At 44.7% G+C, this 26,489-nt stretch overlaps 1 protein-coding gene across 2 annotated transcripts in view; it reads left to right on the forward strand.

Annotated features, from left to right (window-relative positions):
- Window positions 1-23,392, forward strand: part of ror2 (receptor tyrosine kinase-like orphan receptor 2) — a 127,789-nt gene extending 104,397 nt beyond the window's left edge. Inside the window, exons 5-9 of one of the 2 annotated variants that reach the window (XM_036976705.1) lie at window positions 14,225-14,346; window positions 16,838-17,152; window positions 17,555-17,812; window positions 18,602-18,807; window positions 20,540-23,392. In XM_036976705.1, the coding sequence (XP_036832600.1) occupies window positions 14,225-14,346; window positions 16,838-17,152; window positions 17,555-17,812; window positions 18,602-18,807; window positions 20,540-22,009 (2,371 nt within the window). In that variant the 3' untranslated portion in view covers window positions 22,010-23,392. The remainder of the gene's footprint in view (window positions 1-14,224; window positions 14,347-16,837; window positions 17,153-17,554; window positions 17,813-18,601; window positions 18,808-20,539) is intronic. The other variant, XM_036976706.1, reaches the window with a different exon arrangement.
- Window positions 23,393-26,489: the final 3,097 nt, after the last annotated feature.

Consider the following 26,489-nt stretch of genomic DNA (forward strand, 5'->3'; position numbering starts at 1 on the left):
TCCTAGCCAAGGTCAAATAAATAGTGCTACGTCTGAGGGGCCATTCTGAAAGCCACGCACACTGAATGGAGCATGTTAACCAAAGTAGGCTACTGAAGAGAAGAGGATGGATTGAGATGGGGAGGGGGGGGGGGGGGGGGGGGGTAGTACACTCAAAATAATATGATACAAGGCTAGGTAGTGACTTGTTGTGGATTGGTTGTTTCAGAAGTACGAGCTGTTGATGTGGTCCATTTTATATATACACACACACACCTCTATTGTACCCCCAAGTGAGCTACCACCAGTGTGTGGTTACCTTAATAGGACTTCCTACTGTAACCCTCCTCACCTAAACTTGAATTCTGACCAAGCAATGATTCATCTTTTTAACCACACCTTAGCATTAACCAACCAAGACAATTCCCTTTGAAGTAGAACTTGGAGGAAGAGGCAAGATTAGTGAATCATTCTTCTGTGGTTTTGTCTGTCCCAAATGTGGCACCCTATATCCTAGTGCACTACTTTCGACCAGAGCCCATACTGGTCAAAAGTAGTGCACTATATATAGGGAATTAGGATGTCATTTGGGATACAGACAATAAGCTATGTGCTAAGAATGTTTTGATCAACTGCAAATTCAGACAGTCATTATTATCACAGAGGTCACACAGTAAAAGGAGTATGAGTGAAGTTGCACCTAGATGCTGATCTTGGGTGAGTTTTGTATTTTTTCCACTAATGGTTAAGATTGGGGGAGGGGAAGCGTATCCTAGATCTGTATATAGGAGAAACACCCCCCCCCCCCCCCCCCCCCCCCCCAGCATTGTCCATTTCTGGAGGCTCATGGGAGAAGAAGAGGCTCTCAGGCTAGTACTGATAGTGGGGGGCTGTTTCCGTGACGATGGTTCCCTAGCCCAATCAAACAGAGAACTGGTGGTAGATTAGTGCTCTGTCGTAAATACCAGACTGGAGCAATGCTTTTGTATCTCTGAGTACCCCTTTCTCCTCACTCTCCTCTCAATTTCAATTCAATTTAATGTGCTTTTATTGGCATGGGGAACATACACTACCGTTCAAAAGTTTGGGGTCACTTAGAAATGTCCTTGTTTTTGAAAGAAAAGCTAATTTTTTGTCCATTAAAATAACATAAAATTTATCAGAAATACAGTGTAGACATTGTTAATGTTGTAAATGACTATTGTAGCTGGAAACAGATGATTTTTAATGGAATATCTACATAGGTGTACAGTGGCCCATTGTCAGCAACCATCACTCCTGTGTTCCAATGGCACGTTGTGTTAGCCAATCCAAGTTTTATCATTTTAAAAGGCTAATTGATCATTAGAAAACCCTTTTGCAAATATGTTAGCACAGCTGAAAACTGTTGTTCTGTTTAAAGAAGCAATAAAATTGTCCTTTAGACTAGTTGAGTATCTGGAGCTTCAGCATCTGTGTGTTTGATTACAGGCTAAAAATGGCCATCAGTCTATTTTTGTTCTGAGAAATGAAGGCTATTCTATGCGAGAAATTGCCAAGAAATTGAAGATCTCGTACAACGCTGTGTACTACTCCCTTCACAGAACAGAGCGAACTGGCGCTAACCAGAATAGAAAGAGGAGTGGGAGGACTTTGTACATAGTCAAAGATTTATTTTAATTCTGGGTCAGTCACAGTGGTCAGGTATTCTGCCACTGTGTACTCTCTCACTCTCCTCCCCTCTGTCTCCGCCCCCCCCCCCCCCCCCCCCCCTCCCCCAGTCAAGACTCTGTAATGCTGATTGTTACTGCACTCACACATACTGATTTACAGAGCGAGGGAGAGATGCCCTGTGTTCAGAGATGTTAAACGAGAAAGAAGAGAACCACTCTCACCCTTTTGTCACCATGGGAGACGGAGTGTTGTGTGGGTTAGAAAAAACCCCAGTGGAGCAGTGAAGAAGGCCCAGAGTTTTCCACTCATAGTTTTATATGTAATTACCAAGACCGAGTCTCACATGTGGCACAGAAGATGTTCCTGTCTGTTTTGTCACTGGCGAGATTTTGTTTTTCCAACTTGTTGAACAGCAGTTATCAACGGCCTGGCCGCGCTTCTATGTAAACCAATCTCTCCCATTTATTTAATTCATTATCGCCACCTTGTGGTACAGTTGATTTGTTACTTGCACTGTCATTGACTGACACAAAGGCCACTGCATGAACCCTTTTTAATTTAATCCAGAGGCCAAACAAGTGACATTTCTGTAGCTTTCCCCTCTATTAGAAAAACAAACCACACTGCCTGTGCGTAAATACCTAATTGCCTCTAGTAACGCCATTAAACCCAATTTTCTCCCGGGAGGAAATCTGCTTACAAAACTCATTTACATGGCTTGGTGAATCCAGCCAAAGTAAACGAAACGGTCGTAAACTGTCACATATCACCTCAGAAGGTAATAATCACCTATCCGCTGAGGTAAATATGATGTTTCTCCGCCACCAAAGGTGAAGTTTTCTCTTCGTAGCCTGCACGGACGCAATGGAGCTCTACCTTGCTGAGGGCCTCAGATCTTTATAGAGCTTCCTAGCAATTAGCATGCTTGTTTGTGGAGAGTTGTAATAGGTCACTTGCTACTTGGCTTCGCCCAATCAATGCTGAGAACCCGGGAGTTGTGAGGAACTGAGGAAACGTCTCTTCAGGCTTCAAAAGAGGTGCCAGCCTCCCTCTGTGAGTGTAATTCATGTGTGGCTTGTCTTACTTGGCTCAGCGGGCTTTGTGTGGAGATATGGGGCTGTTGTTTGTCAGGTGTGCACACTCTAAAACTTGTGTTGTTTTTAAGTAAAATTAAGATAAGTTAAGCTATAGCTAAGTCTTTGCTCTTTATGACAAAGAGTCGAACGGTGTATGGGGCACTCTCAAAAGCCAGACAACAAACCAACAATTATTTTTAGCAGCAACCGTGTGCTTCATATTATGTTTAGTTATTGTTACTCCCAGTCCAACTCCACATACTAGCTATGTTGACAGGTTGTTTGACTCAGAGAATCTCACCCTTTCTAAAAAAAAACTATAGAGTGAATGGAACTCTGGAGGCTTTTCTCCCCCTTATCCGGTGTGTTCACAACTAACTGCATTGTTTTTGAGCTGTCAGACTAATTTGGCTACAGAGCTGAACCGCCTGGCCAATAGGAGCCTGTCTCTGATCCAATACACAGATTGACAATTACTACTGATTCTTGTAGAATATCTGGCTGCCAACGTAAAAAGTGACCTTTAACCTAGTGATAAAGAATTGAGTTTATTATTAAAATAGATGTGAATTAGAATAGGACGTATAAATGATCACTTACAGTGAAAAATATGTATTTTTACCTTGAAACAGAAACCAAATGTGTCACCTAACCAAAAGTACTTTCTAAAGAACTTGTCTGTTTCTGAAAACGTTCTTAAAGAGGTTTGCGATTTCTGGTGAAGGGGTCTGGTTTGTGTTAGTTAGGTTGCCATTTGCAAAATGGTTGTGTGTGTGTGTGTGCAGTTTGTGTTTCTACACGTGTGTGTGTGTGTGCAGTTTGTGTTTCTACACGTGTGTGTGTGTGTGCAGTTTGTGTTTCTACACGTGTGTGTGTGTGTGTGTGTGCAGTTTGTGTTTCTACACGTGTGTGTGTGTGTGTGTGTGTGCGTGCGTGCAGTGTGTGTTTCTACACGTGTGTGTGTGTGTGTGTGTGTGCGTGCAGTGTGTGTTTCTACACGTGTTTGTGTGTGTGTGTGTGCAGTTTGTGTTTCTACACGTGTGTGTGTGTGTGTGTGTGTGTGTGTGTGTGTGTGTGTGCGTGCAGTGTGTTTCTTCACGTGTGTGTGTGTTTCTACACGTGTGTGTGTGTGTGTGTTTCTACACGTGTGTGTGTGTGTGTGTGTGTGTGTACAGAGCTTAATGCTGATCAGGTAGAATGTTTCCCTTATACAGGTTCTCTGTGTTCTGTGGCCCTCTGGCCTGACCTGGTTGCTTTCCCCTCTCTCCACTCTCTTGGACTCACACAAACCCTCCTCTGTCTCTCCCTCGCCCCTTCGCCCCTGTCCACACACCTTCAGGCTGGCTCCCCCCCTGTGAAATGCCCAAACAAACGGCATTTCTGAACGTTGGGTTTCAGCAAAGGGAATTTCATAGTTGGAACTTACATGTTATGTGCGTGTTATGTTACCCACTTCTCTCAGTGTGGAGTGGAGAAGTTTTGGAAGGGTGTTTTGTGATGCGGAGATTATGCTGTTTTTCCTGTGATAATCAGTACAAAGAGTTTATTTGGAGCTTGAATGTTTTGATGCCAATACCCCTCTCTCACTCTTCCTCTGTGTGTTTGGAGAGTTCTGGAGGCTTGGAGAAAAAAATGATACAGCTTTTGGTATTGTCTCGTTTTCTTTGCAGGGACAAACTACAAAGCCAAGTAATCAAGCCAGTCTTTGCAGATAATCAACATTGGGGGTGTTGGAAAAGTTTCCCTTCGTAGCAAAACAGCCCAACGGATCGTGCCGATTTTTAAATTAGGTTCTTGAGTCTCTCCCCCTTTTTTGTGAAATCACATTGAAAACCATCCGGCAACTCGTCTTCGCTGCTATGGAGTTATTCTACTGTCCACAACCTTCTTGAATAAATATAGAGAAGGTTCCAGACTCTCTATATATTTTGTGCAGTCACAAGGATAATAGGTAGTTGAGGTCGAGAAGGAAGGCACAGCTTTACAGAAGTAGATGCTCTCATCGATCAAAAGCTGTTGGAAATTGCTCGCACCACATGAAGGCTTTTTAAAAATGTTCTATAAATACAATTCCTGTGTTTTTCAGTCCAGCTGATGTGAATGAGGGCTAAGTGAAGTTAATGATTATATTATTTTTTGGTGCATAAATGTCCAATTCAGTTTCCACACACCACACAATTATACACTACACACATGTAGTTGTAATACTTTTTTTGTGTGGAATGTGTGCTAATAATGCTTGAGCTGCATTTGTAAAAACATGGAGGTAAATCAATGCCATAAGTCTATAAACAATGTCAATGCCAGAGTAGCCTTAGAGAGTTATTTCCGTCGGTTTTGAGTCTGTAGCTATAAACTATAGTGACCTCTCTCTCGTTCTGAAACTCATCTGACCCTCGGTGCCCACAAGCATTTTAACACACTCTAGCTCCCGTAGCTGCGTTTCGACTGTGTCCAGTTGGAAACGTTTTCCGTCCTCCCTTTTATTCACGCAAGTATTTATTTTTCACCTTCACCACGCATTCGTCGGCCAAAAGGAGGTAAGAAAGTAGGAAGTCGAACCTACAGTAATTCTTGTTAAACTTCAGTCTTCAAACGTGCGTTTTGGGCAAAAATCCCCCGCAGTTGATCCAAACTGGAGTTAAATTGTAACCATGTGGGATATTGATGCTGAAAGAACTGCGGGGCTTAAAGCATTGACAGCTCTCCTGGCAACGTGCCTCTCTGGAGGACGTTGAAGCAAACGAGAAGTGAACGGAGCAGACATTCCTTTCCTAGAGGTGCCACCCTCTGCACCATATCCATTCACACGTACCATTTGTTTGAATAGAGAGAAAGCACAAATCGCACAAAAAAAAAAGCAACAAAAAAAAAAACGCCCTGAAAAATAGGATCCATTTATCCAAGCTGTTGTAAACTTAACCCATGAATTGGAGAAAATATGTCATAACACTGTTGCTCCTGACCTTTAAACTTTTACAGCAGCAATGTGCTCTCAAGCAGTCTGGTTCTAGTAAGTCCTTTTTTTGTTTACAATACGGCTGAACAAAGTCTGGACGAAGTCCCCAGGGGCCATGGCTGTTTTCAAAGTAGCCTTTGTTGGCCCGCCACATGCAATTATGCCCCCAGTTTACCTGCCACATCTACTCCTGCATTTCCACCTCTTCCGTTGAGGGACAACTACAAAGGCTCTCCTTTTTATTTATGAATCAAGCAAGTTTCCTTTCTCTGAGGTGTAACGGCAATTGACTGCTTTTTGCTCTATGTTTTGACGTTTTGAAATTTGGCTCTCAACCTCTCAAATCAACTTCACGTGTATCCGATGCTTTTTTGTGAGCAATTGAAGCCAACCACGAATGACGACACTACAATATTATTGGTCATAGGGGAAAGATTCAGTCAGAGGTGTCAACGATAACTGCCGTGAAGAGGATTATAGATAATCTGAGGAAGACTAAACACACTGAGGTACACGATGCACACAAGGCATGAGCACTCTCTGATTAGTGTTCCCTGAGATAACCTAGATTGATTTACGATGGCTGGTCGTCTGCTACTGATTACAGGGCAAGCCCAAACACAGCCTTAGGCCCCAGATCTCCTTAGACTAGATCTCACCAGTCTCTCGAATCTATATCTAGGTGTCAGTAGCATGCTAGCTGTTCCTGTAGACTTCCAGTCATTGTGCTAATGCTAGTTAGCAATTGCTCCAGAAGCTACATTCAACTTCCTTCAAACTGCAAGCAGAGACATCTGACTCTGGGTGAGTAAAATAAAGGTTTAAGTGCCAAAATCCCTTTAAATCGGAGTTGGATGAAGTTGCCCCCTTGACACTGATCTGAGATCAGTTTATGTCCTGTATGGATTGTGGTTATGATTAATCTTTAGGATTAAACTGGTCCTAGATCTGTTCCTAGGGAAAGACATGCCTTTTAGCTGGAAAGTGTGCATGTTCCCTTAATATGAATCTTGTATTCAAGAGCCGTGTGTGGTTATTGTACATTTTTAACAACTGGCTTTGGACCAGTGTTGTTATAGTTAATCTTGCTTAAGCTCAAGACTGGGGTTAGAGAGAACTGATCCAAATTCAGTTGTTAAGGGCAGCGAGCAGTAACCGCAGCCTTGAGCTAGCTCTCCAGACAGTTTGTGTTGGTACGGGTTAAGAGATCAGTATCAGGTTCTCTGGATTGCTTGCTTGGGTTTGGAAAAGAGGATGTCCTCACTTCTTATTTTACTACTGCACCAAGATCCTTTAGGGAAAGCAAACGCATTGCACTCAAAGGCTAAGGTAAGCCTACAGTGTATCAAGAGTACTCTTACTAAAGGAAGGTAGGCACACTGTGTAACCTACAAGAGTCTTACATAATGGGAATTTTACCCGAAGATTCCCAACCCACAGTACTGTTGTTGTAGTACAGTACTGTTGTTGTAGTACAGTACTGTTGTTGTAGTACAGTACTGTTGTTGTAGTACAGTACTGTTGTTGTAGTACGGTACTGTTGTTGTAGCACGGTACTGTTGTTGTAGCACGGTACTGTTGTTGTAGTACGGTACTGTTGTTGTAGTACAGTACTGTTGTTGTAGTACAGTACTGTTGTTGTAGTACAGTACTGTTGTTGTAGTACAGTACTGTTGTTGTAGCACAGTACTGTTGTTGTAGCACGGTACTGTTGTTGTAGTACGGTACTGTTGTTGTAGTACGGTACTGTTGTTGTAGTACAGTACTGTTGTTGTAGTACAGTACTGTTGTTGTAGCACAGTACTGTTGTTGTAGCACGGTACTGTTGTTGTAGCACGGTACTGTTGTTGTAGTACAGTACTGTTGTTGAAGTACAGTACTGTTGTTGTAGTATAGTACTGTTGTTGTAGTACAGTACTGTTGTTGTAGTACAGTACTGTTGTTGTAGTACAGTACTGTTGTTGTAGTACAGTACTGTTGTTGTAGTATAGTACTGTTGTTGTAGTACAGTACTGTTGTTGTAGTATAGTACTGTTGTTGTAGTACAGTACTGTTGTTGTAGTACAGTACTGTTGTTGTAGTATAGTACTGTTGTTGTAGTACAGTACTGTTGTAGTATAGTACTGTTGTTGTAGTACAGTACTGTTGTTGTAGTACAGTACTGTTGTTGTAGCACAGTACTGTTGTTGTAGCACGGTACTGTTGTTGTAGTACGGTACTGTTGTTGTAGTACAGTACTGTTGTTGTAGTACAGTACTGTTGTTGTAGTACAGTACTGTTGTTGTAGTATAGTACTGTTGTTGTAGTACAGTACTGTTGTTGTAGTACAGTACTGTTGTTGTAGCACGGTACTGTTGTTGTAGTACAGTACTGTTGTTGTAGCACGGTACTGTTGTTGTAGTACGGTACTGTTGTTGTAGTACAGTACTGTTGTTGTAGTACAGTACTGTTGTTGTAGTACGGTACTGTTGTTGTAGTACAGTACTGTTGTTGTAGTACAGTACTGTTGTTGTAGTACAGTACTGTTGTTGTAGTACAGTACTGTTGTTGTAGTACGGTACTGTTGTTGTAGTACGGTACTGTTGTTGAAATCCTTAAACCTCCCCACTGGCCCACGTCTTTTCCTTTGCTTGGATCCCACTTTTCTTTAATCTGGGAAAGGGCAGATCACGGGACACTCTAGAATGCTGAAGTCTCTCTTGGCGAGTCGACATACGTCATTGTGGCTTTGTTTCCCAGTGCTGCGGCTTTCTTTTTCCCTTCCCTCCTCCTGCTGCTTCCATATGGGCTGGCTGTGGGGGAAGTTTTCCCTGGTACAGATCTAGGATCAGTTTCCCCTCCCCAAACCTAACCTTAGCCATTAGTGGGAAAGATGCTAAGCTGACCTAAGATCAGTGTCTAAGGGCAACGTCTTCTACAGATCTAGGATCAGTTTCCCCTCCCCAATCCTAACCTTAACCATTAGTGGGAAAGATGCAAAGCTGACCTAAGGTCAGTGTCTAAGGGCAACGTCTTCTATACATACGGGGCTGCCTGTCAGCTGAGAGGTCCATGAGCGGCAGCCGAGTTTTAGGATTGGGAGCTTTGCGATATTCGATGTTCTTCCCGTCTCTCTCGGACAACTCTCTGTTGTGAGGAAGTATGATTCAAGCACATCCAAAGCAGTGTTTTCTACAAGTACATAGAGTAGCCAGCCAAATAGAAAAAGTAGCCAGCCAGGCGCCCCCGGGCCGAAGGAGCTCTCTTTTGGTGGCCTCTGGTTATGTTCTAATGCCTTCATTACATTTGAAATTAACAGCAAAGTGAATGAATACTTATTCGTGTTTACCTCCCAGATTGGATTTTTTGTTGTTGTGGTATTGTGTAGGAAAGGCATGACTTTAAAATGTAAATGATTGAAAATGTATGAGTTCAGTGTGTTAGTTGTTTTGGAAATGATCTAGGTCTAGGCCTATATGATCAGGACTATTTTCTAAGTAAGAGAACATTGAACTTTATTTCTATTTTTTCATTTAACCTGTATTCTCTTGATTAAATACTTATTTACATTTTAACACTGATGTTAGTTCTTCTGTATTTGATTAAAACAGAAAGATGAAGTAAATAGCCCACATTATCTGGAAAAATACATTTATTTTCACTTATTTATTTTGATTCAGGTTTTTGTTCTCAAAATCACACCTTTTTAAATAGAAAAACAACATAATTGGATGTAAATCCACAACTATGCTTAAACCACATCAGGAGACCACTTTTGAGGTCTGGGAAAAGTTTGATTTTAGATTTTTGGGTAGTTACCCTGTAATTCAAGTGTCCACCTAGCAAGAGGTTGTTGTTTAGTGGTGTGTTTTTTTAGCGCACGTGATGTTAGTTTACAAAACAAATACCCACTGGATTGATGAAAGTAATCATGATATCATTCTGTAAGAATAAGCTACTTTGTAGTTAATATTTAATTGAGAATGTTTTTTTGGGGAAGCCTTTCCGTCTCTACCAGAAGACTGTAATCGTTAACATTATCGCTAACTGCTACACAAAGAAGTAGACGCGCACAGACAGGGGCATTCTCGTTCCCTCTTCAGAAAGTTGCAGGAAATACAAATCACTGATGCCTATCCTGGCCAAGACTACAAAATGATATACAGACAATATAGTAAAAAAACATAGAAATCACAGGAGTATAACGAAATCATAAAACAGCAAATTAAAAACATTGACAGGTCAAGGGATCAGCCTCAAAATCCTGCATCAATGATTTAAAAACAAGTTATTCAATTTTAAAACTATTTTTTTAAGGCATTCCAAGTCGATGGAGCAGAATACATAATAGCCCTTTTACCAAATTCTGTTCGGACATTTGGAACAGAATGCAGGATAAAGTCCTACGAACAAAGAGAGTACCCACCACATTTCTGAAGAATCAAAATGCCCCAAAAGTTGGTAGTAAACCCAAAATGGCATTATAAATAAAAGTATACCAGTGACTGAGCCTACGCATGACTAAGGAAAGCCAGCCAACCCTGGAATATAAAGTGTAGTGGTGCGTAAGGGTTTTGCAGTAGATAAAATATCCCCATAGTTTAGTAAAGGTATAAATGTAGCTGATACTAGCCTCCTGGCTTCAATAGAAAAACAGGCCTTATTCCTAAAATAAAATCCCAACTTCAGCTTACATTTTTTTTGTAAGTTGTGGAACATGCAATTTAAAAGAGAGGCCTTCATCAATTAAAATTCCAAGATGTCTATATGAGGTTACAGCATCAATATCATTGCCGACAGGTAGGTGAATAGGTGAGATAGGTGAAGGTTCAGAGATCTATTTCTTGATTTAGTCAGTATTGAGGATAAGCTTCAATTGGATAAGCTTCAATTGACACAAGGTATGTTGAACAGTATAAAAAGCAGTTTGCAATATCTGGAAAGCTTTTGTGAGAGACCAGGCACAACAATAAATAACAGTATCATCAGCATAAAAGTGAAGTTGCGCATTTTGCAAACTTTTGTCTAAATTATTTATATAAATATTGAATAAGAGGGGACCAAGTACAGAGCACACCATTACAGACAGACAATTTAACAGACATGAGCCCATCAAATTGTTCTATCAGACAGATAGTTAGCAAAACATGCAACTGCATGCGACCTACGCTCGACAATCTCTGCCTCAGTATAGCATGATCAACTGTATCAAAAGCCTTAGAGAGATCAATAAAAAGTGAGACAGTGCTGTTTTTGGTCAAGCCTTCAGTGATATAATGGCTGCTGTAATTGTGCTATGCTTCTTCCTGAAGCCCAATTGGTACATTGATCAAATAGAGTTAGTATATAAAAACTATTTTAGCTTTTCACTAACAAGGGTTTCAAGTATTTTTGCTAAGGGTGACAGCTTTGAGATTGACCTGTAATTTTTTTTAAAGAGTTAGATCTCCCTCTTTTAAAAGTGGTAGGACACATGCTGATTTCCAGATCCTTGGAATTTCATTATATTCCAGTTTTAGATTGAACAGATGTGTAAGTGGTTCAGCTATGAAACCAGCTGCCAGTTTTAAAAAGCAGGGATCAAGAAGATCGGGACATGCAGGCTTTCTCTGATCTAAGGATTTCAGGGCTTTATGTACCTCCTGCACTGAGAATGGCAAAAAGCTCAAAGTTTGACCAGCTCTCACTGGTTCCTCCACACAGGGTTGTACAGAGACAGAGGATACTGAATCAAACAGCCTACCAGATTATACAAAGTGCTCATATGCCTACCTTCAGTCTGTATAATGAGTTTACACACTCAGTTCAATGTGTTTCCATATACCAGTTACTGAAAAGAGACATTTGCACAGAAAGTCACACACAACTTCTCAGGGATACAGAAAAATTATGCAACCCTTCCTACCCATTCTAGATCATGTGTAAAACCTAAGGTAAGTCTCACGTTTCAGTAACATACAGGTTTTGTCACTGAACCCACTGCTTGTTTGTGTTGGGGATTAAAGTCTGTAGTCGGCCCTGGCAGCTACCTCACTGACCTGGAACCAGATTTAAGCCCAATGCAAACACAAAATGCTAATGTTCTCAGAGAAAAGTTTCAAAACAAGGCAAGATTACATTAGACATTTCTCTTTGGTTTAGCTCACAGGCTACCTGTACATCAGCGTACACAGCCATGAGGAATCGGCCCCAAAGTGTCCCTCTTCCGGGTGGCCGGAATTTATTGAATTGGCCCGGAATCGAGTGTCTGACTCGGCCTGGAATCAAAATGAATGACTGCCCAGAATCGGACCAAGTACATCGGGCCGTTTCCGTCTACATCGGGCCGTTTCCGTCTACCGGAATTCAGCCGACTTTGCCGGCATCTTACTAGAACCCCCCCAGAAGCGGCCCGATGCAAATTTAAATAAATGTATACAAATTGTCAAATGTTTGTAATTTTAAATATTACTATTATACCCATCCACAAAAAAATAGTTTTGTGTCAGAGGAAACACCATACAGTCGTGGCCAAAAGTTTTGAGAATGACACAAATATTAATTTCCACAAAGTTTGCTGCTTCAGTGTCTTTAGATATTTTTGTCAGATGTTACTATGGAATACTGAAGTATAATTACAAGCATTTCATAAGTGTCAAAGGCTTTTATTGACAATTACATGAAGCTGATGCAAAGAGTCAATATTTGCAGTGTTGACCCTTCTTTTTCAAGACCTCTGCAATCCACCCTGGCATGCTGTCAATTAACTTCTGGGCCACATCCTGACTGATGGCAACCCATTCTTGCATAATCAATGCTTAGAGTTTGTCAGAATTTGTGGGTTTTTGTTTGTCTACACGCCTCTTGAGGATTGACCACAAGTTCTCAATGGGATTAAGGTCTGGGGAGTTTCCTGGCCATGGACCCAAAATATTGATGTTTTGTTCCCCGAGCCACTTAGTTATCACTTTTGCCTTATGGCAAGGTGCTCCATCATGCTGGAAAAGGCATTGTTCGTCACCAAACTGTTCCTGGATGGTTGGGAGAAGTTGCTCTCTGAGGATGTGTTGGTACCGTTCTTTATTCACGGCTGTGTTCTTAGACAAAATTGTGAGTGAGCCCACTCCTTTGGCTGAGAAGCAACCCCACACATGAATGGTCTCAGGATGCTTTACTGTTGGCATGACACAGGACTGATGGTAGCACTCACCTTGTCTTCTCTGGACAAGCTTTTTTCCGGATGCCCCAAACAATCGGAAAGGGGACTTTACCCCAGTCCTCAGCAGTCTAATCCCTGTACCTTTTGCACAATATCAGTCTGTCCCTGATGTTTTTCCTGGAGAGAAGTACCTTGTTTCCTGCCCTTCTTGACACCAGGCCATCCTCCAAAACTCTTCACTTCACTGTGCGTGCAGATGCACTCACACCTGCCTGCTGCCATTCCTGAGCAAGCTCTGTACTGGTGATGCACCGATCCCACAGCTGAATCAACTTTAGGAGATGGTCCTGGCGCTTGCTGGACTTTCTTGGACGCCCTGAAGCCTTCTTCACTCGGGAGGCTCCATCCACAAAGTTTTTAATGCTTATCATTTGTCTTGCACAATGTATCAAAATACTAAAATACTACACAGGACTCTTAAAGAATTTAATTTAAATGTTAATTGTATTTTTTCACAGAAACAATGAGAAAATATGGAAAAAATAATAAAGAAATGTTAATTATACAAAGCAGCCCATGTAATCATCTGCCAGAGAGTAGTCTCAATCTGCCCGAGCCCCAAGTAATACATTTGGGCCAGATAACTCACACCGGTATCGGCCCGAGCTCAATCCCCGCATCCTAGCCATAAGTAATACTGCCGGAAGCGGCCAAGTCTCGGGCCACATGACGTCGGCTGAGTCTGATTCTCAGCCAAATCCCCCGTCTCTCAGCCGAAATCGCCCCAGATCCACTGTGCTAGCTGGGAGGAGATGCTGTTATGTTAGCTCACAGGCTACCTGTACATCAGCGTAAACAGGAGAGGCTGTTATGTTAGCTCACAGGCTACCTGTACATCAGCGTAAACAGGAGAGGCTGTTATGTTAGCTCACAGGCTACCTGTACATCAGCGCAAACAGGAGAGGCTGTTATGTTAGCTCACAGGCTACCTGTACATCAGCGTACACAGGAGAGGCTGTTATGTTAGCTCACAGGCTACCTGTACATCAGCGCAAACAGGAGAGGCTGTTATGTTAGCTCACAGGCTACCTGTACATCAGCGTACACAGGAGAGGCTGTTATGTTAGCTCACAGGCTACCTGTACATCAGCGTACACAGGAGAGGCTGTTATGTTAGCTCACAGGCTACCTGTACATCAGCGTACACAGGAGAGGCTGTTATGTTAGCTCACAGGCTACCTGTACATCAGCGTACACAGGAGAGGCTGTCATGTAATACGGTAGCATGTTAGTGTTAGCATGTAGCCTAGCAGAGATATCTGGCTGAACAGGCTCTCTGTATCCTGTGTGTGTGTCTCTCTCTCGCTCCGCCCCGCCTATACAACGGTAGGGGAAACATTGAGTGAACCTGTGGTTCATTGTCTGTCTGTGTTCCTACAGGACGCATGAGAAGGGCTTCTGCCAGCCCTACCTGGGCATCGCTTGTGCCCGCTTCATCGGCAACCGCAGCATCTACGTGGAATCTCTGCAGATGCAAGGAGAGAGTGAGAACCGCATCACAGGTGAGATCACACCCCCTCGACCACCGTTATGCTCTGGGGGGAAAGTTCCCACTAGGTACAGATCTAGGATCAGCTTCCCCTCCCCAAATGCTAACCTTCACTATTGGCGGGGGAAACTTCAAATCTGAACCAAGATCAGGGCCATCTAGGGGCAAATTCAGTACACTGTGTTTTGTCTCTATTACTACCAGAGAGATACAATGTTGTGTTGTCTTATTTTGATTTAAATCATAGTGCATTGATCAAGAATACCCTGACGACATCCATAATGTTGCATTCCAAGGCTAGTCCATTATTAGACAATAATGCATGCATTTATTAGCCATAATGTAAATGTTCCATATTTAGTTCAACACCTAGAATTGAAAAGCCGGACACTGGAATAAAAATGATCCCATGTCATTCAGATTTGACTTTGTCTGCTTGGTCGGTTTAGTAGTGATGTGCCTTGAATTTATCTCTCAATCATTTATTGTTCGCCAATTTGCTGCCGACTTATATTAATTATCATGTTCTGACCCACCGTACAGCGCTTCTTTATTTTCACTGTGACTCATATGTCCTGGGTATGGTTCCAGAATTCCAGGAACTTTCAATAAATTCCCTGGTTTTTCCTAAATTCCAGAGGGAATAAGAAGGAAATCCGGATTCCTCCGACCAAGATTTCGGTTTAAACCAGGGAATTTGTTGAAAGTTCCTGGAATTTTGCAACCCTAGACCCGGGAATGCCGATGAGAAGGTATGTCCCTGGGCAGCCCGTGGGGAGGCACGTCCCTGGGGCTGCCCGTGGGGAGGCACGTCCCCGGGGCTGCCCGTGGGGAGGCACGTCCCGGGGCTGCCCGTGGGAAGGCACGTCCCCGGGGCTGCCCGTGGGGAGGCACGTCCCCGGGGCTGCCCGTGGGGAGGCACGTCCCGGGGCTGCCCGTGGGGAGGCACGTCCCGGGGCTGCCCGTGGGGAGGCACGTCCCGGGGCTGCCCGTGGGGAGGCACGTCCCCGGGGCTGCCCGTGGGGAGGCACGTCCCGGGGCTGCCCGTGGGAAGGCACGTCCCCGGGGCTGCCCGTGGGGAGGCACGTCCCCGGGGCTGCCCGTGGGGAGGCACGTCCCGGGGCTGCCCGTGGGGAGGCACGTCCCTGGGCTGCCCGTGGGGAGGCACGTCCCGGGGCTGCCCGTGGGGAGGCACGTCCCCGGGGCTGCCCGTGGGGAGGTATGCCAAAATACAGAGTCACAAGCTCTGCTGGAGTAAAACACTGTCTGTTTCTCTCGCTCTCTTGCTTATTCACACCCGCACACAAAAATGCATAATCACTTCGCACAGGCATGATGTGTGTTTTGAACGTTTCCATGTTTTCCACGTGATGTAGATGAAGGGTCGTTTTGTAGGATGCATAAGGAAAGGATTGTTTTTACTTGAGTTGTGTATAGATCTGGAGGCTATTAAAGTATGTATGGCAACCAAATCTGACTGGTGAAAATTGCCCTGGCAGATCGTGGTACATATCAGATCTGTAAAATTGGGGGTTCTGGGGGGGGGGGGGGGGCATTTTAAACCTTCGGAATGCACGGGTTTTTACACAAAACAGATGCCAAGTACAGTTACCCAACTCGAGTTTAAGATACCATAAGGACATAGAAAATATGACTAAGAAGTATAATCTTATCGTTAAGCCCCTCAAATGAAATACATTTGAAGCAATAACTCTGTCGGAGAAGATATTGCCCCATGATTCCTCTGTCCCAAACTCGGCCTGCATCACAAACGGCACCCTATTCCCTTTTGACCATAGGGCTCTGGTCAAAAGTAGTGCCCTACATGAGGAATAGGGGGTGCCGTTTTTAGGACGTACCCTGTTCTGTTTGGCATGGGTTCTCTCAGGAAATGAGGGTATTTTCTTTCATTACTTTCACTCCTCTATGTAATAATATCTTATAGTGAGGACATGGTGTCCCTACCTCAAGTAGAAGACCAACCCCCCCAAAACAGAAAAAGGCTTATGGGAAGAGTTTCCCGTTCACTTTGCTTACTTTGCATTGATGGCATACCAAAGTTGATATAAAGACAATAGTGCTTCAGAATGGACCCCAGGAAGAGTAGATGCTACCTGTGCTGCAGCTAATGGAGATCCTAATGAAAGGCTAAATACTAGAATCAGAATATACTCTTTGAATGGCATCTCTAAATTTGGCCAAACTCATCACCATCATATATTCTTGCGAATTCATGGGGCAGTTTGACCAGGGCCCATATTCAATCAAATGTCTCAGAGTAGCAGTGCTGATCTAGTCAATTCTGCCTTTTAGGTCATAATGAATAAGATTTACATAGACAGTGGGCACCTAATCCTGAATCAGCACTCTTACTCTGAGACACATAATGGATAGGAGCCCGGAACAATCAGGGTCCATTAAGAGTTCTGAACCTCTTGATGAGGTCACTAGGTGTTGAACTCAAGTCTCTATAATGACTCACTGCTCGTGCTCTCCCCCCACAGCTGCGTTCACCATGATCGGCACTTCCACGCAGCTCTCGGACCAGTGCTCCAAGTTCGCCATCCCCTCCTTCTGCCACTACGTGTTCCCGCTGTGCGACGAGGGGGCTCGGGGCCCGCGGCGCCGCCAGCTGTGCCGTGATGAGTGCGAGGCACTAGAGAACGAGTTGTGCTACTCCGAGTACACCATCGCCCGCTCCAACCCTCTCATCCTTATGCAGCTGGAACTGCCCAGCTGCCACCTGCTGCCCCACCCGAGCTCGCCCGACGCTGCCAACTGCATGAGGATCGGGGTGCCCCTGGACAAGCTGGGCACATGTAAGTGGACAATAGACATAGACACATAGACATGAACATGTAAGACAAGGACATGTAGGTGGACACCTGAACACAAGCATGCAGGCAGAGGTGGACAGACGGATAGACAGACACACGTTGTCGCCTATATTTTGTAATATGCACATTTTTGAATTACATTTCATTACATCATCAGGTCAAGGAACTATGGTTGTTTGTATTGTGTATCTAGGGGGCCCTCTTGTGGCATTTCTGGAAATTGTTACTTTGGCACATTTAGGTAGGGAGAACAACATTTGAAGAAACTCAACACAACTTCAAACTTCCTTCTTCTTCCTTATTTGATTTCCTGGCAGTTATAATTCAAACATTGTAAAAACATAGATGAAGTCATCCAAAACTAACTTTTAATCTTCGTGAAAGATTCGCCAACAGATCACAGCTGCTACAATGGCAGCGGAGCCAACTACAAGGGCACGGTGAGCGTCTCCAAGTCGGGCTACCCCTGCCAGTCGTGGAGTGCCCAGTACCCCCACAGCCACCACCTGTCCCCTGTGGAGTATCCTGAGCTGCGAGGGGGCCACAACTTCTGCCGTAACCCCGGGGGCCAGATGGAGGGTCCCTGGTGCTTCACCCTTGACCAGCAGGTCAGAGTGGACCTGTGCGACGTCCGCCCCTGCAGTGAGTACTGAACCCTCATGGCTGGCCATTGATTTCCATGGAAAATACTCCTGGGCTACAGCACCCAAATACTTATTTACTAAACTTAATAAGAGCTGAGCATGTCTTTTTAGAATTTTGTCACCGATTTGCCCCCCCCCCCCCCCCCCCCCCACACACACACACACTTCACATAAAAGGTGTGAGATCTAAGAGTCCCAGTCTGGTGGAAAATGTTAGGATGAGTAGTAAAAAAGTAATGTGTTTGTTTGTGATGCCAGTGGTACCATATGTGCATAATGATAGTGTTACCTTTTACTACATGCCATGCCATTCCTCTTACATGAGTACACTTGGACGTTTCTACATTGCATTATATGTACACACATAATAGGCCGGTTTTTCCGGACCCAGATAAAACCTTTAATGAACTAAAATCTAGGCTCAGTTAAGAATCTCCATTGAAAGTGCTTTTCAGTCCAAGAATCTGAATCTGGAAAATCTGCATTTAATCAATAAAAACACTAAAGTAGTTAGGCCCAGTTCAAGGTAGAGTCAGCAATGCACAAAGTAAAACCGCAATATTGGGTCAATTTCCAAACAAATAAATTCCTCTGTTTTGGTCCCATAGCTACCACATTGCAGCGTGAAGTGTGTCTGTGTAGATGTGCAGATACACTGTGTGAGAGCAAAGTCTTTCAACGTGTTCACTACCTATATGTGTGAGGTGCTGCTTGCGGCGACATTATACTGCTGACTGTCAGTTTAAGGCTGACTAAAGACATACCCTGTTTGACCTTTGCCCTCCAGCACCGCCAGAGAACCTGAAGAAGGAGATCCTGTACATCTTGATCCCCAGCATCGCCATCCCACTGGTCATCGCCTGCCTTTTCTTCCTGGTCTGCATGTGCCGCAACAAGCAGAAGGAGCCCACTGACACTCCCCCTCGCCGTCAGCTCACTGCCTCACCCAGCCAGGACATGGAGCTGCCACTGCTCAACCAGCACAAGCACCAGGTGGGCTAACTACTGTAATGTATGCTAACTACTGTCATATGGGGCTAGCTACCGTCATATGGGGTTGGCTAGCTACTGTCATATGGGGTTGGCTAGCTACTGTCATATGGGCTAGCTACTGTCATATGGGCTAGCTACTGTCATATGGTGTTGGCTAGCTACTGTCATATGGTGTTGGCTAGCTACTGTCATATGGGGTTGGCTAGCTACTGTCATATGGGGTTGGCTAGCTACTGTCATATGGGGTTGGCTAGCTACTGTCATGGTGTTGGCTAGCTACTGTCATATGGTGTTGGCTAGCTACTGTCACATGGGGTTAACTACTGTCATATGGGGTTAACTACTGTCAAATGGGCTAGCTACTGTCAAGGGGTTGGTTAGCTACTGTCATATAGGCTAGCTACTGTCATATGGGCTAGCTACTGTCAAGGGGTTGGCTAGCTACTGTCATATGGGGTAGCTACTGTCATGGGGTTGGCTAGCTACTGTCATATGGGGTTGGCTAGCTACTGTCATATGGGGTTGGCTAGCTACTGTCATATGGGGTTGGCTAGCTACTGTCATATGGGGCTAGCTACCGTCATATAGGGCTAGCTACTGTCATATGGGGTTGGCTAGCTACTGTCATATGGGCTAGCTACTGTCTTGGGGTTGGCTAGCTATTGTCATATGGTGTTGGCTAGCTACTGTCACATGGGGTTAACTACTGTCATATGGGGTTAACTAGTGTCACATGGGGGTAACTACTGTCACATGGGGTTAACTACTGTCGTATGGGGGTAACTACTGTCGTATGGGGGTAACTACTGTCATATGGGGGTAACTACTGTCGTATGGGGGTAACTACTGTTGTATGGGGGCAACTAGTGCCATATGGGGGCAACTAGTGCCATATGGGGGCAACTAGTGCCATATGGGGGCAACTAGTGCCATATGGGGTTAACTAGTGCCATATGGGGTTAACTAGTGCCATATGGGGTTAACTAGTGTCATATGGGGTTAACTGGTGTCATATGGGGTTAACTGGTGTCATATGGGCTAGATAGTGAACTCTAATGACCTTATCCTTTGCAGCAGAGTTAACTCTGATCTTCCTTTCCTGTGGTGGTCCTCATACCATCATATTGGTTTTTGTGACTGCACTTGTTCCAGATTGACTGACTGTCATGTCTTAAAGTAGTGATGGACTGTCATTTCTCTTTGCTTATTTGAGCTGTTCTTGCCATGATATGGACTTGGTCTTTTACCAAATAGTGCTATCTTCTGTATACCACCCCTTCCTTGTAACACAACTGATTGGCTCAAATGCATTAAGAAGGAAAGATATTCCACAAATTAACTTTTAAGTTAATTAACTTTTAAGTCACACCTGTTAATTGAAATGCATTCCAGGTGACTACCTCATGAAGCTGGTTGAGAGAATGCCAAGAGTGTGAAAAGCTGTCATCAAGGCAAATGGTGGTTACTTTGAAGAATCAAAAATGTTACATATATTTTGATTGTTTACCACTTTTGGTTACTACATGATTACATATGTCTTTTTTCATAGTTTTGATGTCTTCACTATTATTCTACAATGTAGAAAATACTAAAAACAAAGAAAAACCCTTGAATGAGTAGGTGTGTCCAAACTTTTGACTGTTATTGTATGTGTTATTTTAACATCAGCATGAATCAGTGTCAGTTTAAAAAAAAACTCTAATTCTCTCTCTGTTTTCCCCTTGTGACCCAGGCAAAGCTGCGGGAGATCAACCTCTCAGCAGTGCGCTTCATGGAGGAGCTGGGCGAGGACCGCTTCGGCAAGGTCTACAAGGGCCACCTATACGGCACGGCGCCCGGCGAGCAGACCCAGGTGGTGGCCATCAAGACGGTCAAGGACAAGGACGAGGGCACTCTCCGCGAGGAGTTCCGCCACGAGGCCATGTTGCGCTCGCGCCTCCAGCACCCCAACATCGTGTGCCTGCTGGGCGTGGTGACCAAAGAGCAACCCATCAGCATGATCTTCAGCTACTCGGGCCTGGGCGATCTACACGAGTTTCTGGTCATGCGCTCGCCACACTCAGATGTGGGCAGCTCGGATGACGACAAGACGGTGAAGTCCACGCTGGAGCAGGCCGACTTCCTGCACGTGGTGACACAGGTGGCCGCCGGCATGGAGTATCTGTCCAGCCACCACGTGGTACACAAGGATCTGGCTACCCGCAACATCTTGGTCTGCGACAAGCTCAACGTCAAGATCCTGGACCTGGGCCTCTTCCGGGAGGTCTACTCAGCCGACTACTACAAGCTGATGGGCACCAGCCCCTTCCCCATCCGCTGGATGTCCCCGGAGGCAATCATGTACGGGAAGTTTTCTACCGACTCGGACATCTGGTCCTACGGTGTGGTGCTGTGGGAGATCTTCAGCTACGGCCTGCAGCCCTACTGCGGCTACTCCAACCAGGACGTCATCGAGATGGTGCGCAACCGTCAGGTGCTGGCCTGTCCCGACGACTGCCCCGCCTGGATCTACACACTCATGCTAGAGTGCTGGAGCGAGTTCCCGGCACGCCGCCCACGCTTTAAGGACATCCACACTCGCCTGCGCACCTGGGAGAGCCTGTCCAACTACAACAGCTCGGCTCAGACCTCGGGCACCAGCAACACCACCCAGACCAGCTCCCTGAGCACCAGCCCCATCAGTAACATCAGCATGAGTGCAACCAATGCCGCGCGCTACGCCAACCCCAAGAAGAACTCGCCCTTCCCCCAGCCCCAGTTCATGCCCATGAAGGGCCAGATGCACCGGCCCATGCTGCAGCAGCACCCGCAGCAGCTCTACATCCCGGTCAACGGCTATCAGCCCATGCCCGCGTACCCATACATGCAGAACTTCTACCCCATGCAGATGTCCATGCACCAAATGGCGCACCAGCAGATGGCGCACCACCCGCCGCAGATGGTGGCCAAGGCAGGATCGCACCACAGCGGCAGCGGCTCCACCTCCACGGGTTACGTCACCACGGCGCCCTCCAACGCCTCAGGTACGGAGCGAGCTGCCTTGCTCAGCGATAGCCCCAAGGCAAACATGGAGGACATGGCGGACGGTGCGTCCCAGAATGGGCTGGGGCATGGAGAGGACACAACAGTCCCCGAAACTGAATTACTGGGTGATAATGACCTGCCACAGACTGACGACATGGAGATGCACTCGGAGGCATAGGGGGACCGAAAGTCTGGAGGACTGGGGAACAAACTAGAGCTGAAATGCTCTGTGAACTTAATTTGTTTGAGTTCAATTGAGCGCCATGAATAAGTGAAGGGAACGCATTGGAAAAACAGTGACTGAATGTTATTTATGGGTTGTTTAGTTGTCACTGGTGCATCCGAATGATATCAGTGATCTCAGGTTCTTCCCTGCAGGACCCCTTTAGCGAAGTGTCATAAAACGAACCCTGAACCCTGAAAGCCGCTCGACAGAAAACGTCAATGAAGAGAACCATTTTCACCATTTGGGCTGCGGGTGCGACCGGCATGGACAGTGTTCTCACTTTGTTGCAAAGCCATTCAGAAGAATTTAGGTTCTTACTGTTTCTGTGCAACACAAAGTCTTTTCTTTTCGACAAAGGATTCCTGAAGTTGCCTTGTGTTAATGTTTTCAAAATGTTCAATTGTATAGTAGTAGGCCTACTCCAGAGACGATTTTTACTGTGGTTTTACGTGAGACAGGAGTGTGTCAATTTGGCAGAATGTATGATGATGAATGGACAGAAACATTTATTGGGAGTTTACAGGGCAATTCCACCACTTTTCAACCTCCATTTTCATTGTCTTAATATGTCTATATATATGTTAAAATGGCACATGACATCATCAAAAGTTCAAATGTTTAAAAAGTGATTTTTAGAAACTCGTTGCCGATTTTGAAAATCGACGTCTTACTTTTAATCAAAAAAAAAAATCGTACTTTTAATCCATACCATGTTATGTCACAGAGAAGCATTTGTTAGGACCACAGATCATAGAAATGCATGCAGTATGGAGATACTGGTAATGTGCTGGATATAATGAATATGAGGTTGAAAAGTGGCAGAATTTCCCTATTAAAACCTTCCTTAGATACAGTATTTTGGAATAAAACTTTATCAAATAATTGTTATACTCAGTAGATTGATATTGCTCATGGAACATGGATGTGTCACTACTCAACATACATCATGTGATAAGACAAGAAAGAACTGTACATGATAAGTATATTAGCGTGGGAATTGTTGATGTTTAGCCTTATTCCGTTTGAGCCTTATGCTCATATTCTCTTTCTTATGGGCTTGTATGTTACACGTTGCTCAACTTCAACTTTGATACCCTGTTTTACAGATTTGTAATTTATGTAATTATTATTTTTTTTAAACACAATTTTTGTTTTATCATGCGTTGTTGGCAAAAAAGGTGTTTAGTCTTGAGGTTAATACTTAAATGTCATTGCAACCAGATATTAGCTTTTTTTTTTTTTTTTCTCCATAAAGGTGTAATAACAAATGTTAACCATATATTGTATACATCCAGCCACATGGAGTAGCCAATAAAGTGATACATTATAAAGACATCAGCCTTGTTCCTCTCTTTATTAAAGCCCACACTTTGCATGTTTGTTGCCTAAGTTTTAGGCCTAGTGCTTATTTGATTCATTATAATTCCCTTCCTTGGTCATTACCTCCAACACCTGTTTTTGCAGAGCCATAGTTCCCTTGGTCATTGTGAGGTTTGTACCAAAAGACTTATGATGGATTTTCATGGATTTTCACATAGTTCTATAGAAGCTGATATACAGAGCATTATGGGTAATGTAGACATTATTACGTTTCCTAACTGGCCTAATTAAGTAGTATGCATTGTGACATTAGGGTTACAGACGTGCCAAAAACACAAAAACCTGAAAAAAACACATACCAAACACTGAGCGGCCTGTGGCATCTTCTTTTGAGCCTAAAATGAAAATCTGTATAAAACTAGGAGCAAGTTTGTGGTATTACAATATAGATGTACACTTGATCCTCCAAACTCCTACGGTGCATCCAAGATGGTACCCTATTCCATATATAGCGCACTTCTTTGGCCCAGAGCCCTTTAAACTTGTCCCAGGGCCGTTGAGGACCCTGTTAACCAAACCAGACCAAACTAGTTGTAACACTGCAGAGCTGTTGACAAACACAGGTAATGATTGACTATCACACACTTGCACAGGCTACGTGTGTGTGTGGGTTACAGTGGGGCAAAAAAGTATTTAGTCAGCCACCAATTGTGCAAGTTCTCCCACTTAAAAAGATGAGAGGCCTGTAACACGGACTTTCAACTCCCTCCAAAGATTTTCTATGGGGTTGAGATCTGGAGACTGGCTAGGCCACTCCAGGACCTTGAAATGCTTCTTACGAAGCCACTCCTTCGTTGCCCGGGCAGTGTGTTTGGGATCATTGTCATGCTGAAAGACCCAGCCACGTTTCATCTTCAATGCCCTTGCTGATGGAAGGAGATTTTCACTCAAAATCTCACGATACATGTCCCTATTCATTCTTTCCTTTACACGGATCAGTTGTCCTGGTCCCTTTGCAGAAAAACAGTCCCAAAGCATGATGTTTGCACCCCCATGCTTCACAGTAGGTATGGTGTTCTTTGGATGCAACTTTCTTTGTCCTCCAAACACGACGAGTTGAGTTTTTACCAAAAATTTCTAGTTTGGTTTCATCTGACCATATGACATTCTCCCAACCTTCTTCTGGATCATCCAAATGCTCTCTAGCAAACTTCAGACAGGCCTGGACATGTACTGGCTGAAGCAGGGGGACACGTCTGGCACTGCAGGATTTGAGTCCCTGGCGGCGTAGTGTGTTACTGATGGTAGGCTTTGTTACTTTACTCCCAGCTCTCTGCAGGTCATTCACGTGTGGTTCTGGGATTTTTGCCCACCGTTCTTGTGATCATTTTGACCCCACGGGGTGAGATCTTGCATGGAGCCCCAGATCGAGGGAGATTATCAGTGGTCTTGTATGTCTTCCATTTCCTAATACTTGCTCCCAGAGTTGATTTCTTCAAACCAAGCTGCTTACCTATTGCAGATTCAGTCTTCCCAGCCTGGTGCAGGTCTACAATTTTGTTTCTGGTGTCCTTTGACAGCTCTTTGGTCTTGGCCATAGTGGAGTTTGGAGTGTGACTGTTTTGAGGTTGTGGACAGGTGTCTTTTATACTGATAACAAGTTCAAACAGGTGACATTAATACAGGTAACAAGTGGAGGACAGAGGAGCCTCTTAAAAGAAGTCACAGGTCTGTGAGAGCCAGAAATCTTGCTTGTTTGTAGGTGACCAAATACTTATTTTCCACCATAATTTGCAAATAAATTCATTAAAAATCCTACAATGTGATTTTATGGAGAAAAAAAATTCTCATTTTGTCTGTCATAGTTGAAGTGTACCTAAGATGAAAATTACAGGCCTCTCTCATCTTTTTAAGTGGGAGTACTTGCACAATTGGTGGCTGACTAAATACTTTTTTGCCCCACTGTATTTGCACCTGAATATGTATGTGTGCATATAAGGGTGATAGATATTCAGAGACTACCTCCTGTTCCATTAGAAATGTGTGTTTGTGATATGAAGATGCAAGTCTTTGTTGTTCCTCTGCTACTGCTCACTCTGTCTGGGGTAGAGGTCACGAGAGATCAACGTGAACAGTTCACTAAAGCTAAATGTGTAGAGTTCGAGACAAGAAAGGAGGTCAAAACGTCAACAGACAGACATCCGCCGAGCCGAACATCTGGGCTGAGAGCACTGGGGACCATGGTGGTGGAGCTGGGGACATGGTACCCCCAGCTCTCCATCTCATTCCCCCCAGCTCCCCATCCCATTCCCACCTCAGCACACCATCCCATTACCCCAGCTCCCCATCTCATTCCCCCCCAGCACCCCATACCATTCTCCCCAGGTCCCCATCCCATTCCCCCCCAGCACCCCATCCCATTCCCCCCAGCTCCCCATCCCATTCCCCCCAGCTCCCCATCCCATAACCCCCAGGTGTAGAGTTCGAGACAGAATATAGGTCAACAGACGGACAGACATCTGGGCTGAGCTGAGAGCACTGAGAAACATGGTTATGGATCTGGGGACCATGGTGGTGGAGCTGGGGAAATGGTACCCCCAGCTCTCCATCCCATTAACCCCAGCCGAACATCACCCCCAACTCCACATCCCATTCCCCCCAGCCCAATAGCACTCCCAATTCACCATCCCATCATCAACCTGCCCAATATCACCCCCAACACCCCATCCCATTCACCCCCAGCCAAACATCACCTCCCAACTCCACAACTCCCCATTCCATTCCCCCCATCCCAACTTGTCCATCCAAGTTGGAATGCAGGTGGAAGAGCTGAAGAGAATGCAGGTGGAAGTGCTGAGTGGAATGCAGGTGGAAGAGCTGAATGGAATGCAGGTGGAAGAGCTGAATGGAATGCAGGTGGAAGAGCTGAAGAGAATGCAGGTGGAAGAGCTGAATGGAATGCAGGTGGAAGAGCTGAAGAGAATGCAGGTGGAAGTGCTGAGTGGAATGCAGGTGGAAGAGCTGAATGGAATGCAGGTGGAAGAGCTGAATGGAATGTAGGTGGAAGAGCTGAAGAGAATGCAGGTGATGACACAGTAAACAAAATATTTTG

Source organism: Oncorhynchus mykiss, chromosome 5 (assembly GCF_013265735.2).
Source record: "Oncorhynchus mykiss isolate Arlee chromosome 5, USDA_OmykA_1.1, whole genome shotgun sequence".
In the NCBI taxonomy this organism is placed as follows: domain Eukaryota; kingdom Metazoa; phylum Chordata; class Actinopteri; order Salmoniformes; family Salmonidae; genus Oncorhynchus; species Oncorhynchus mykiss.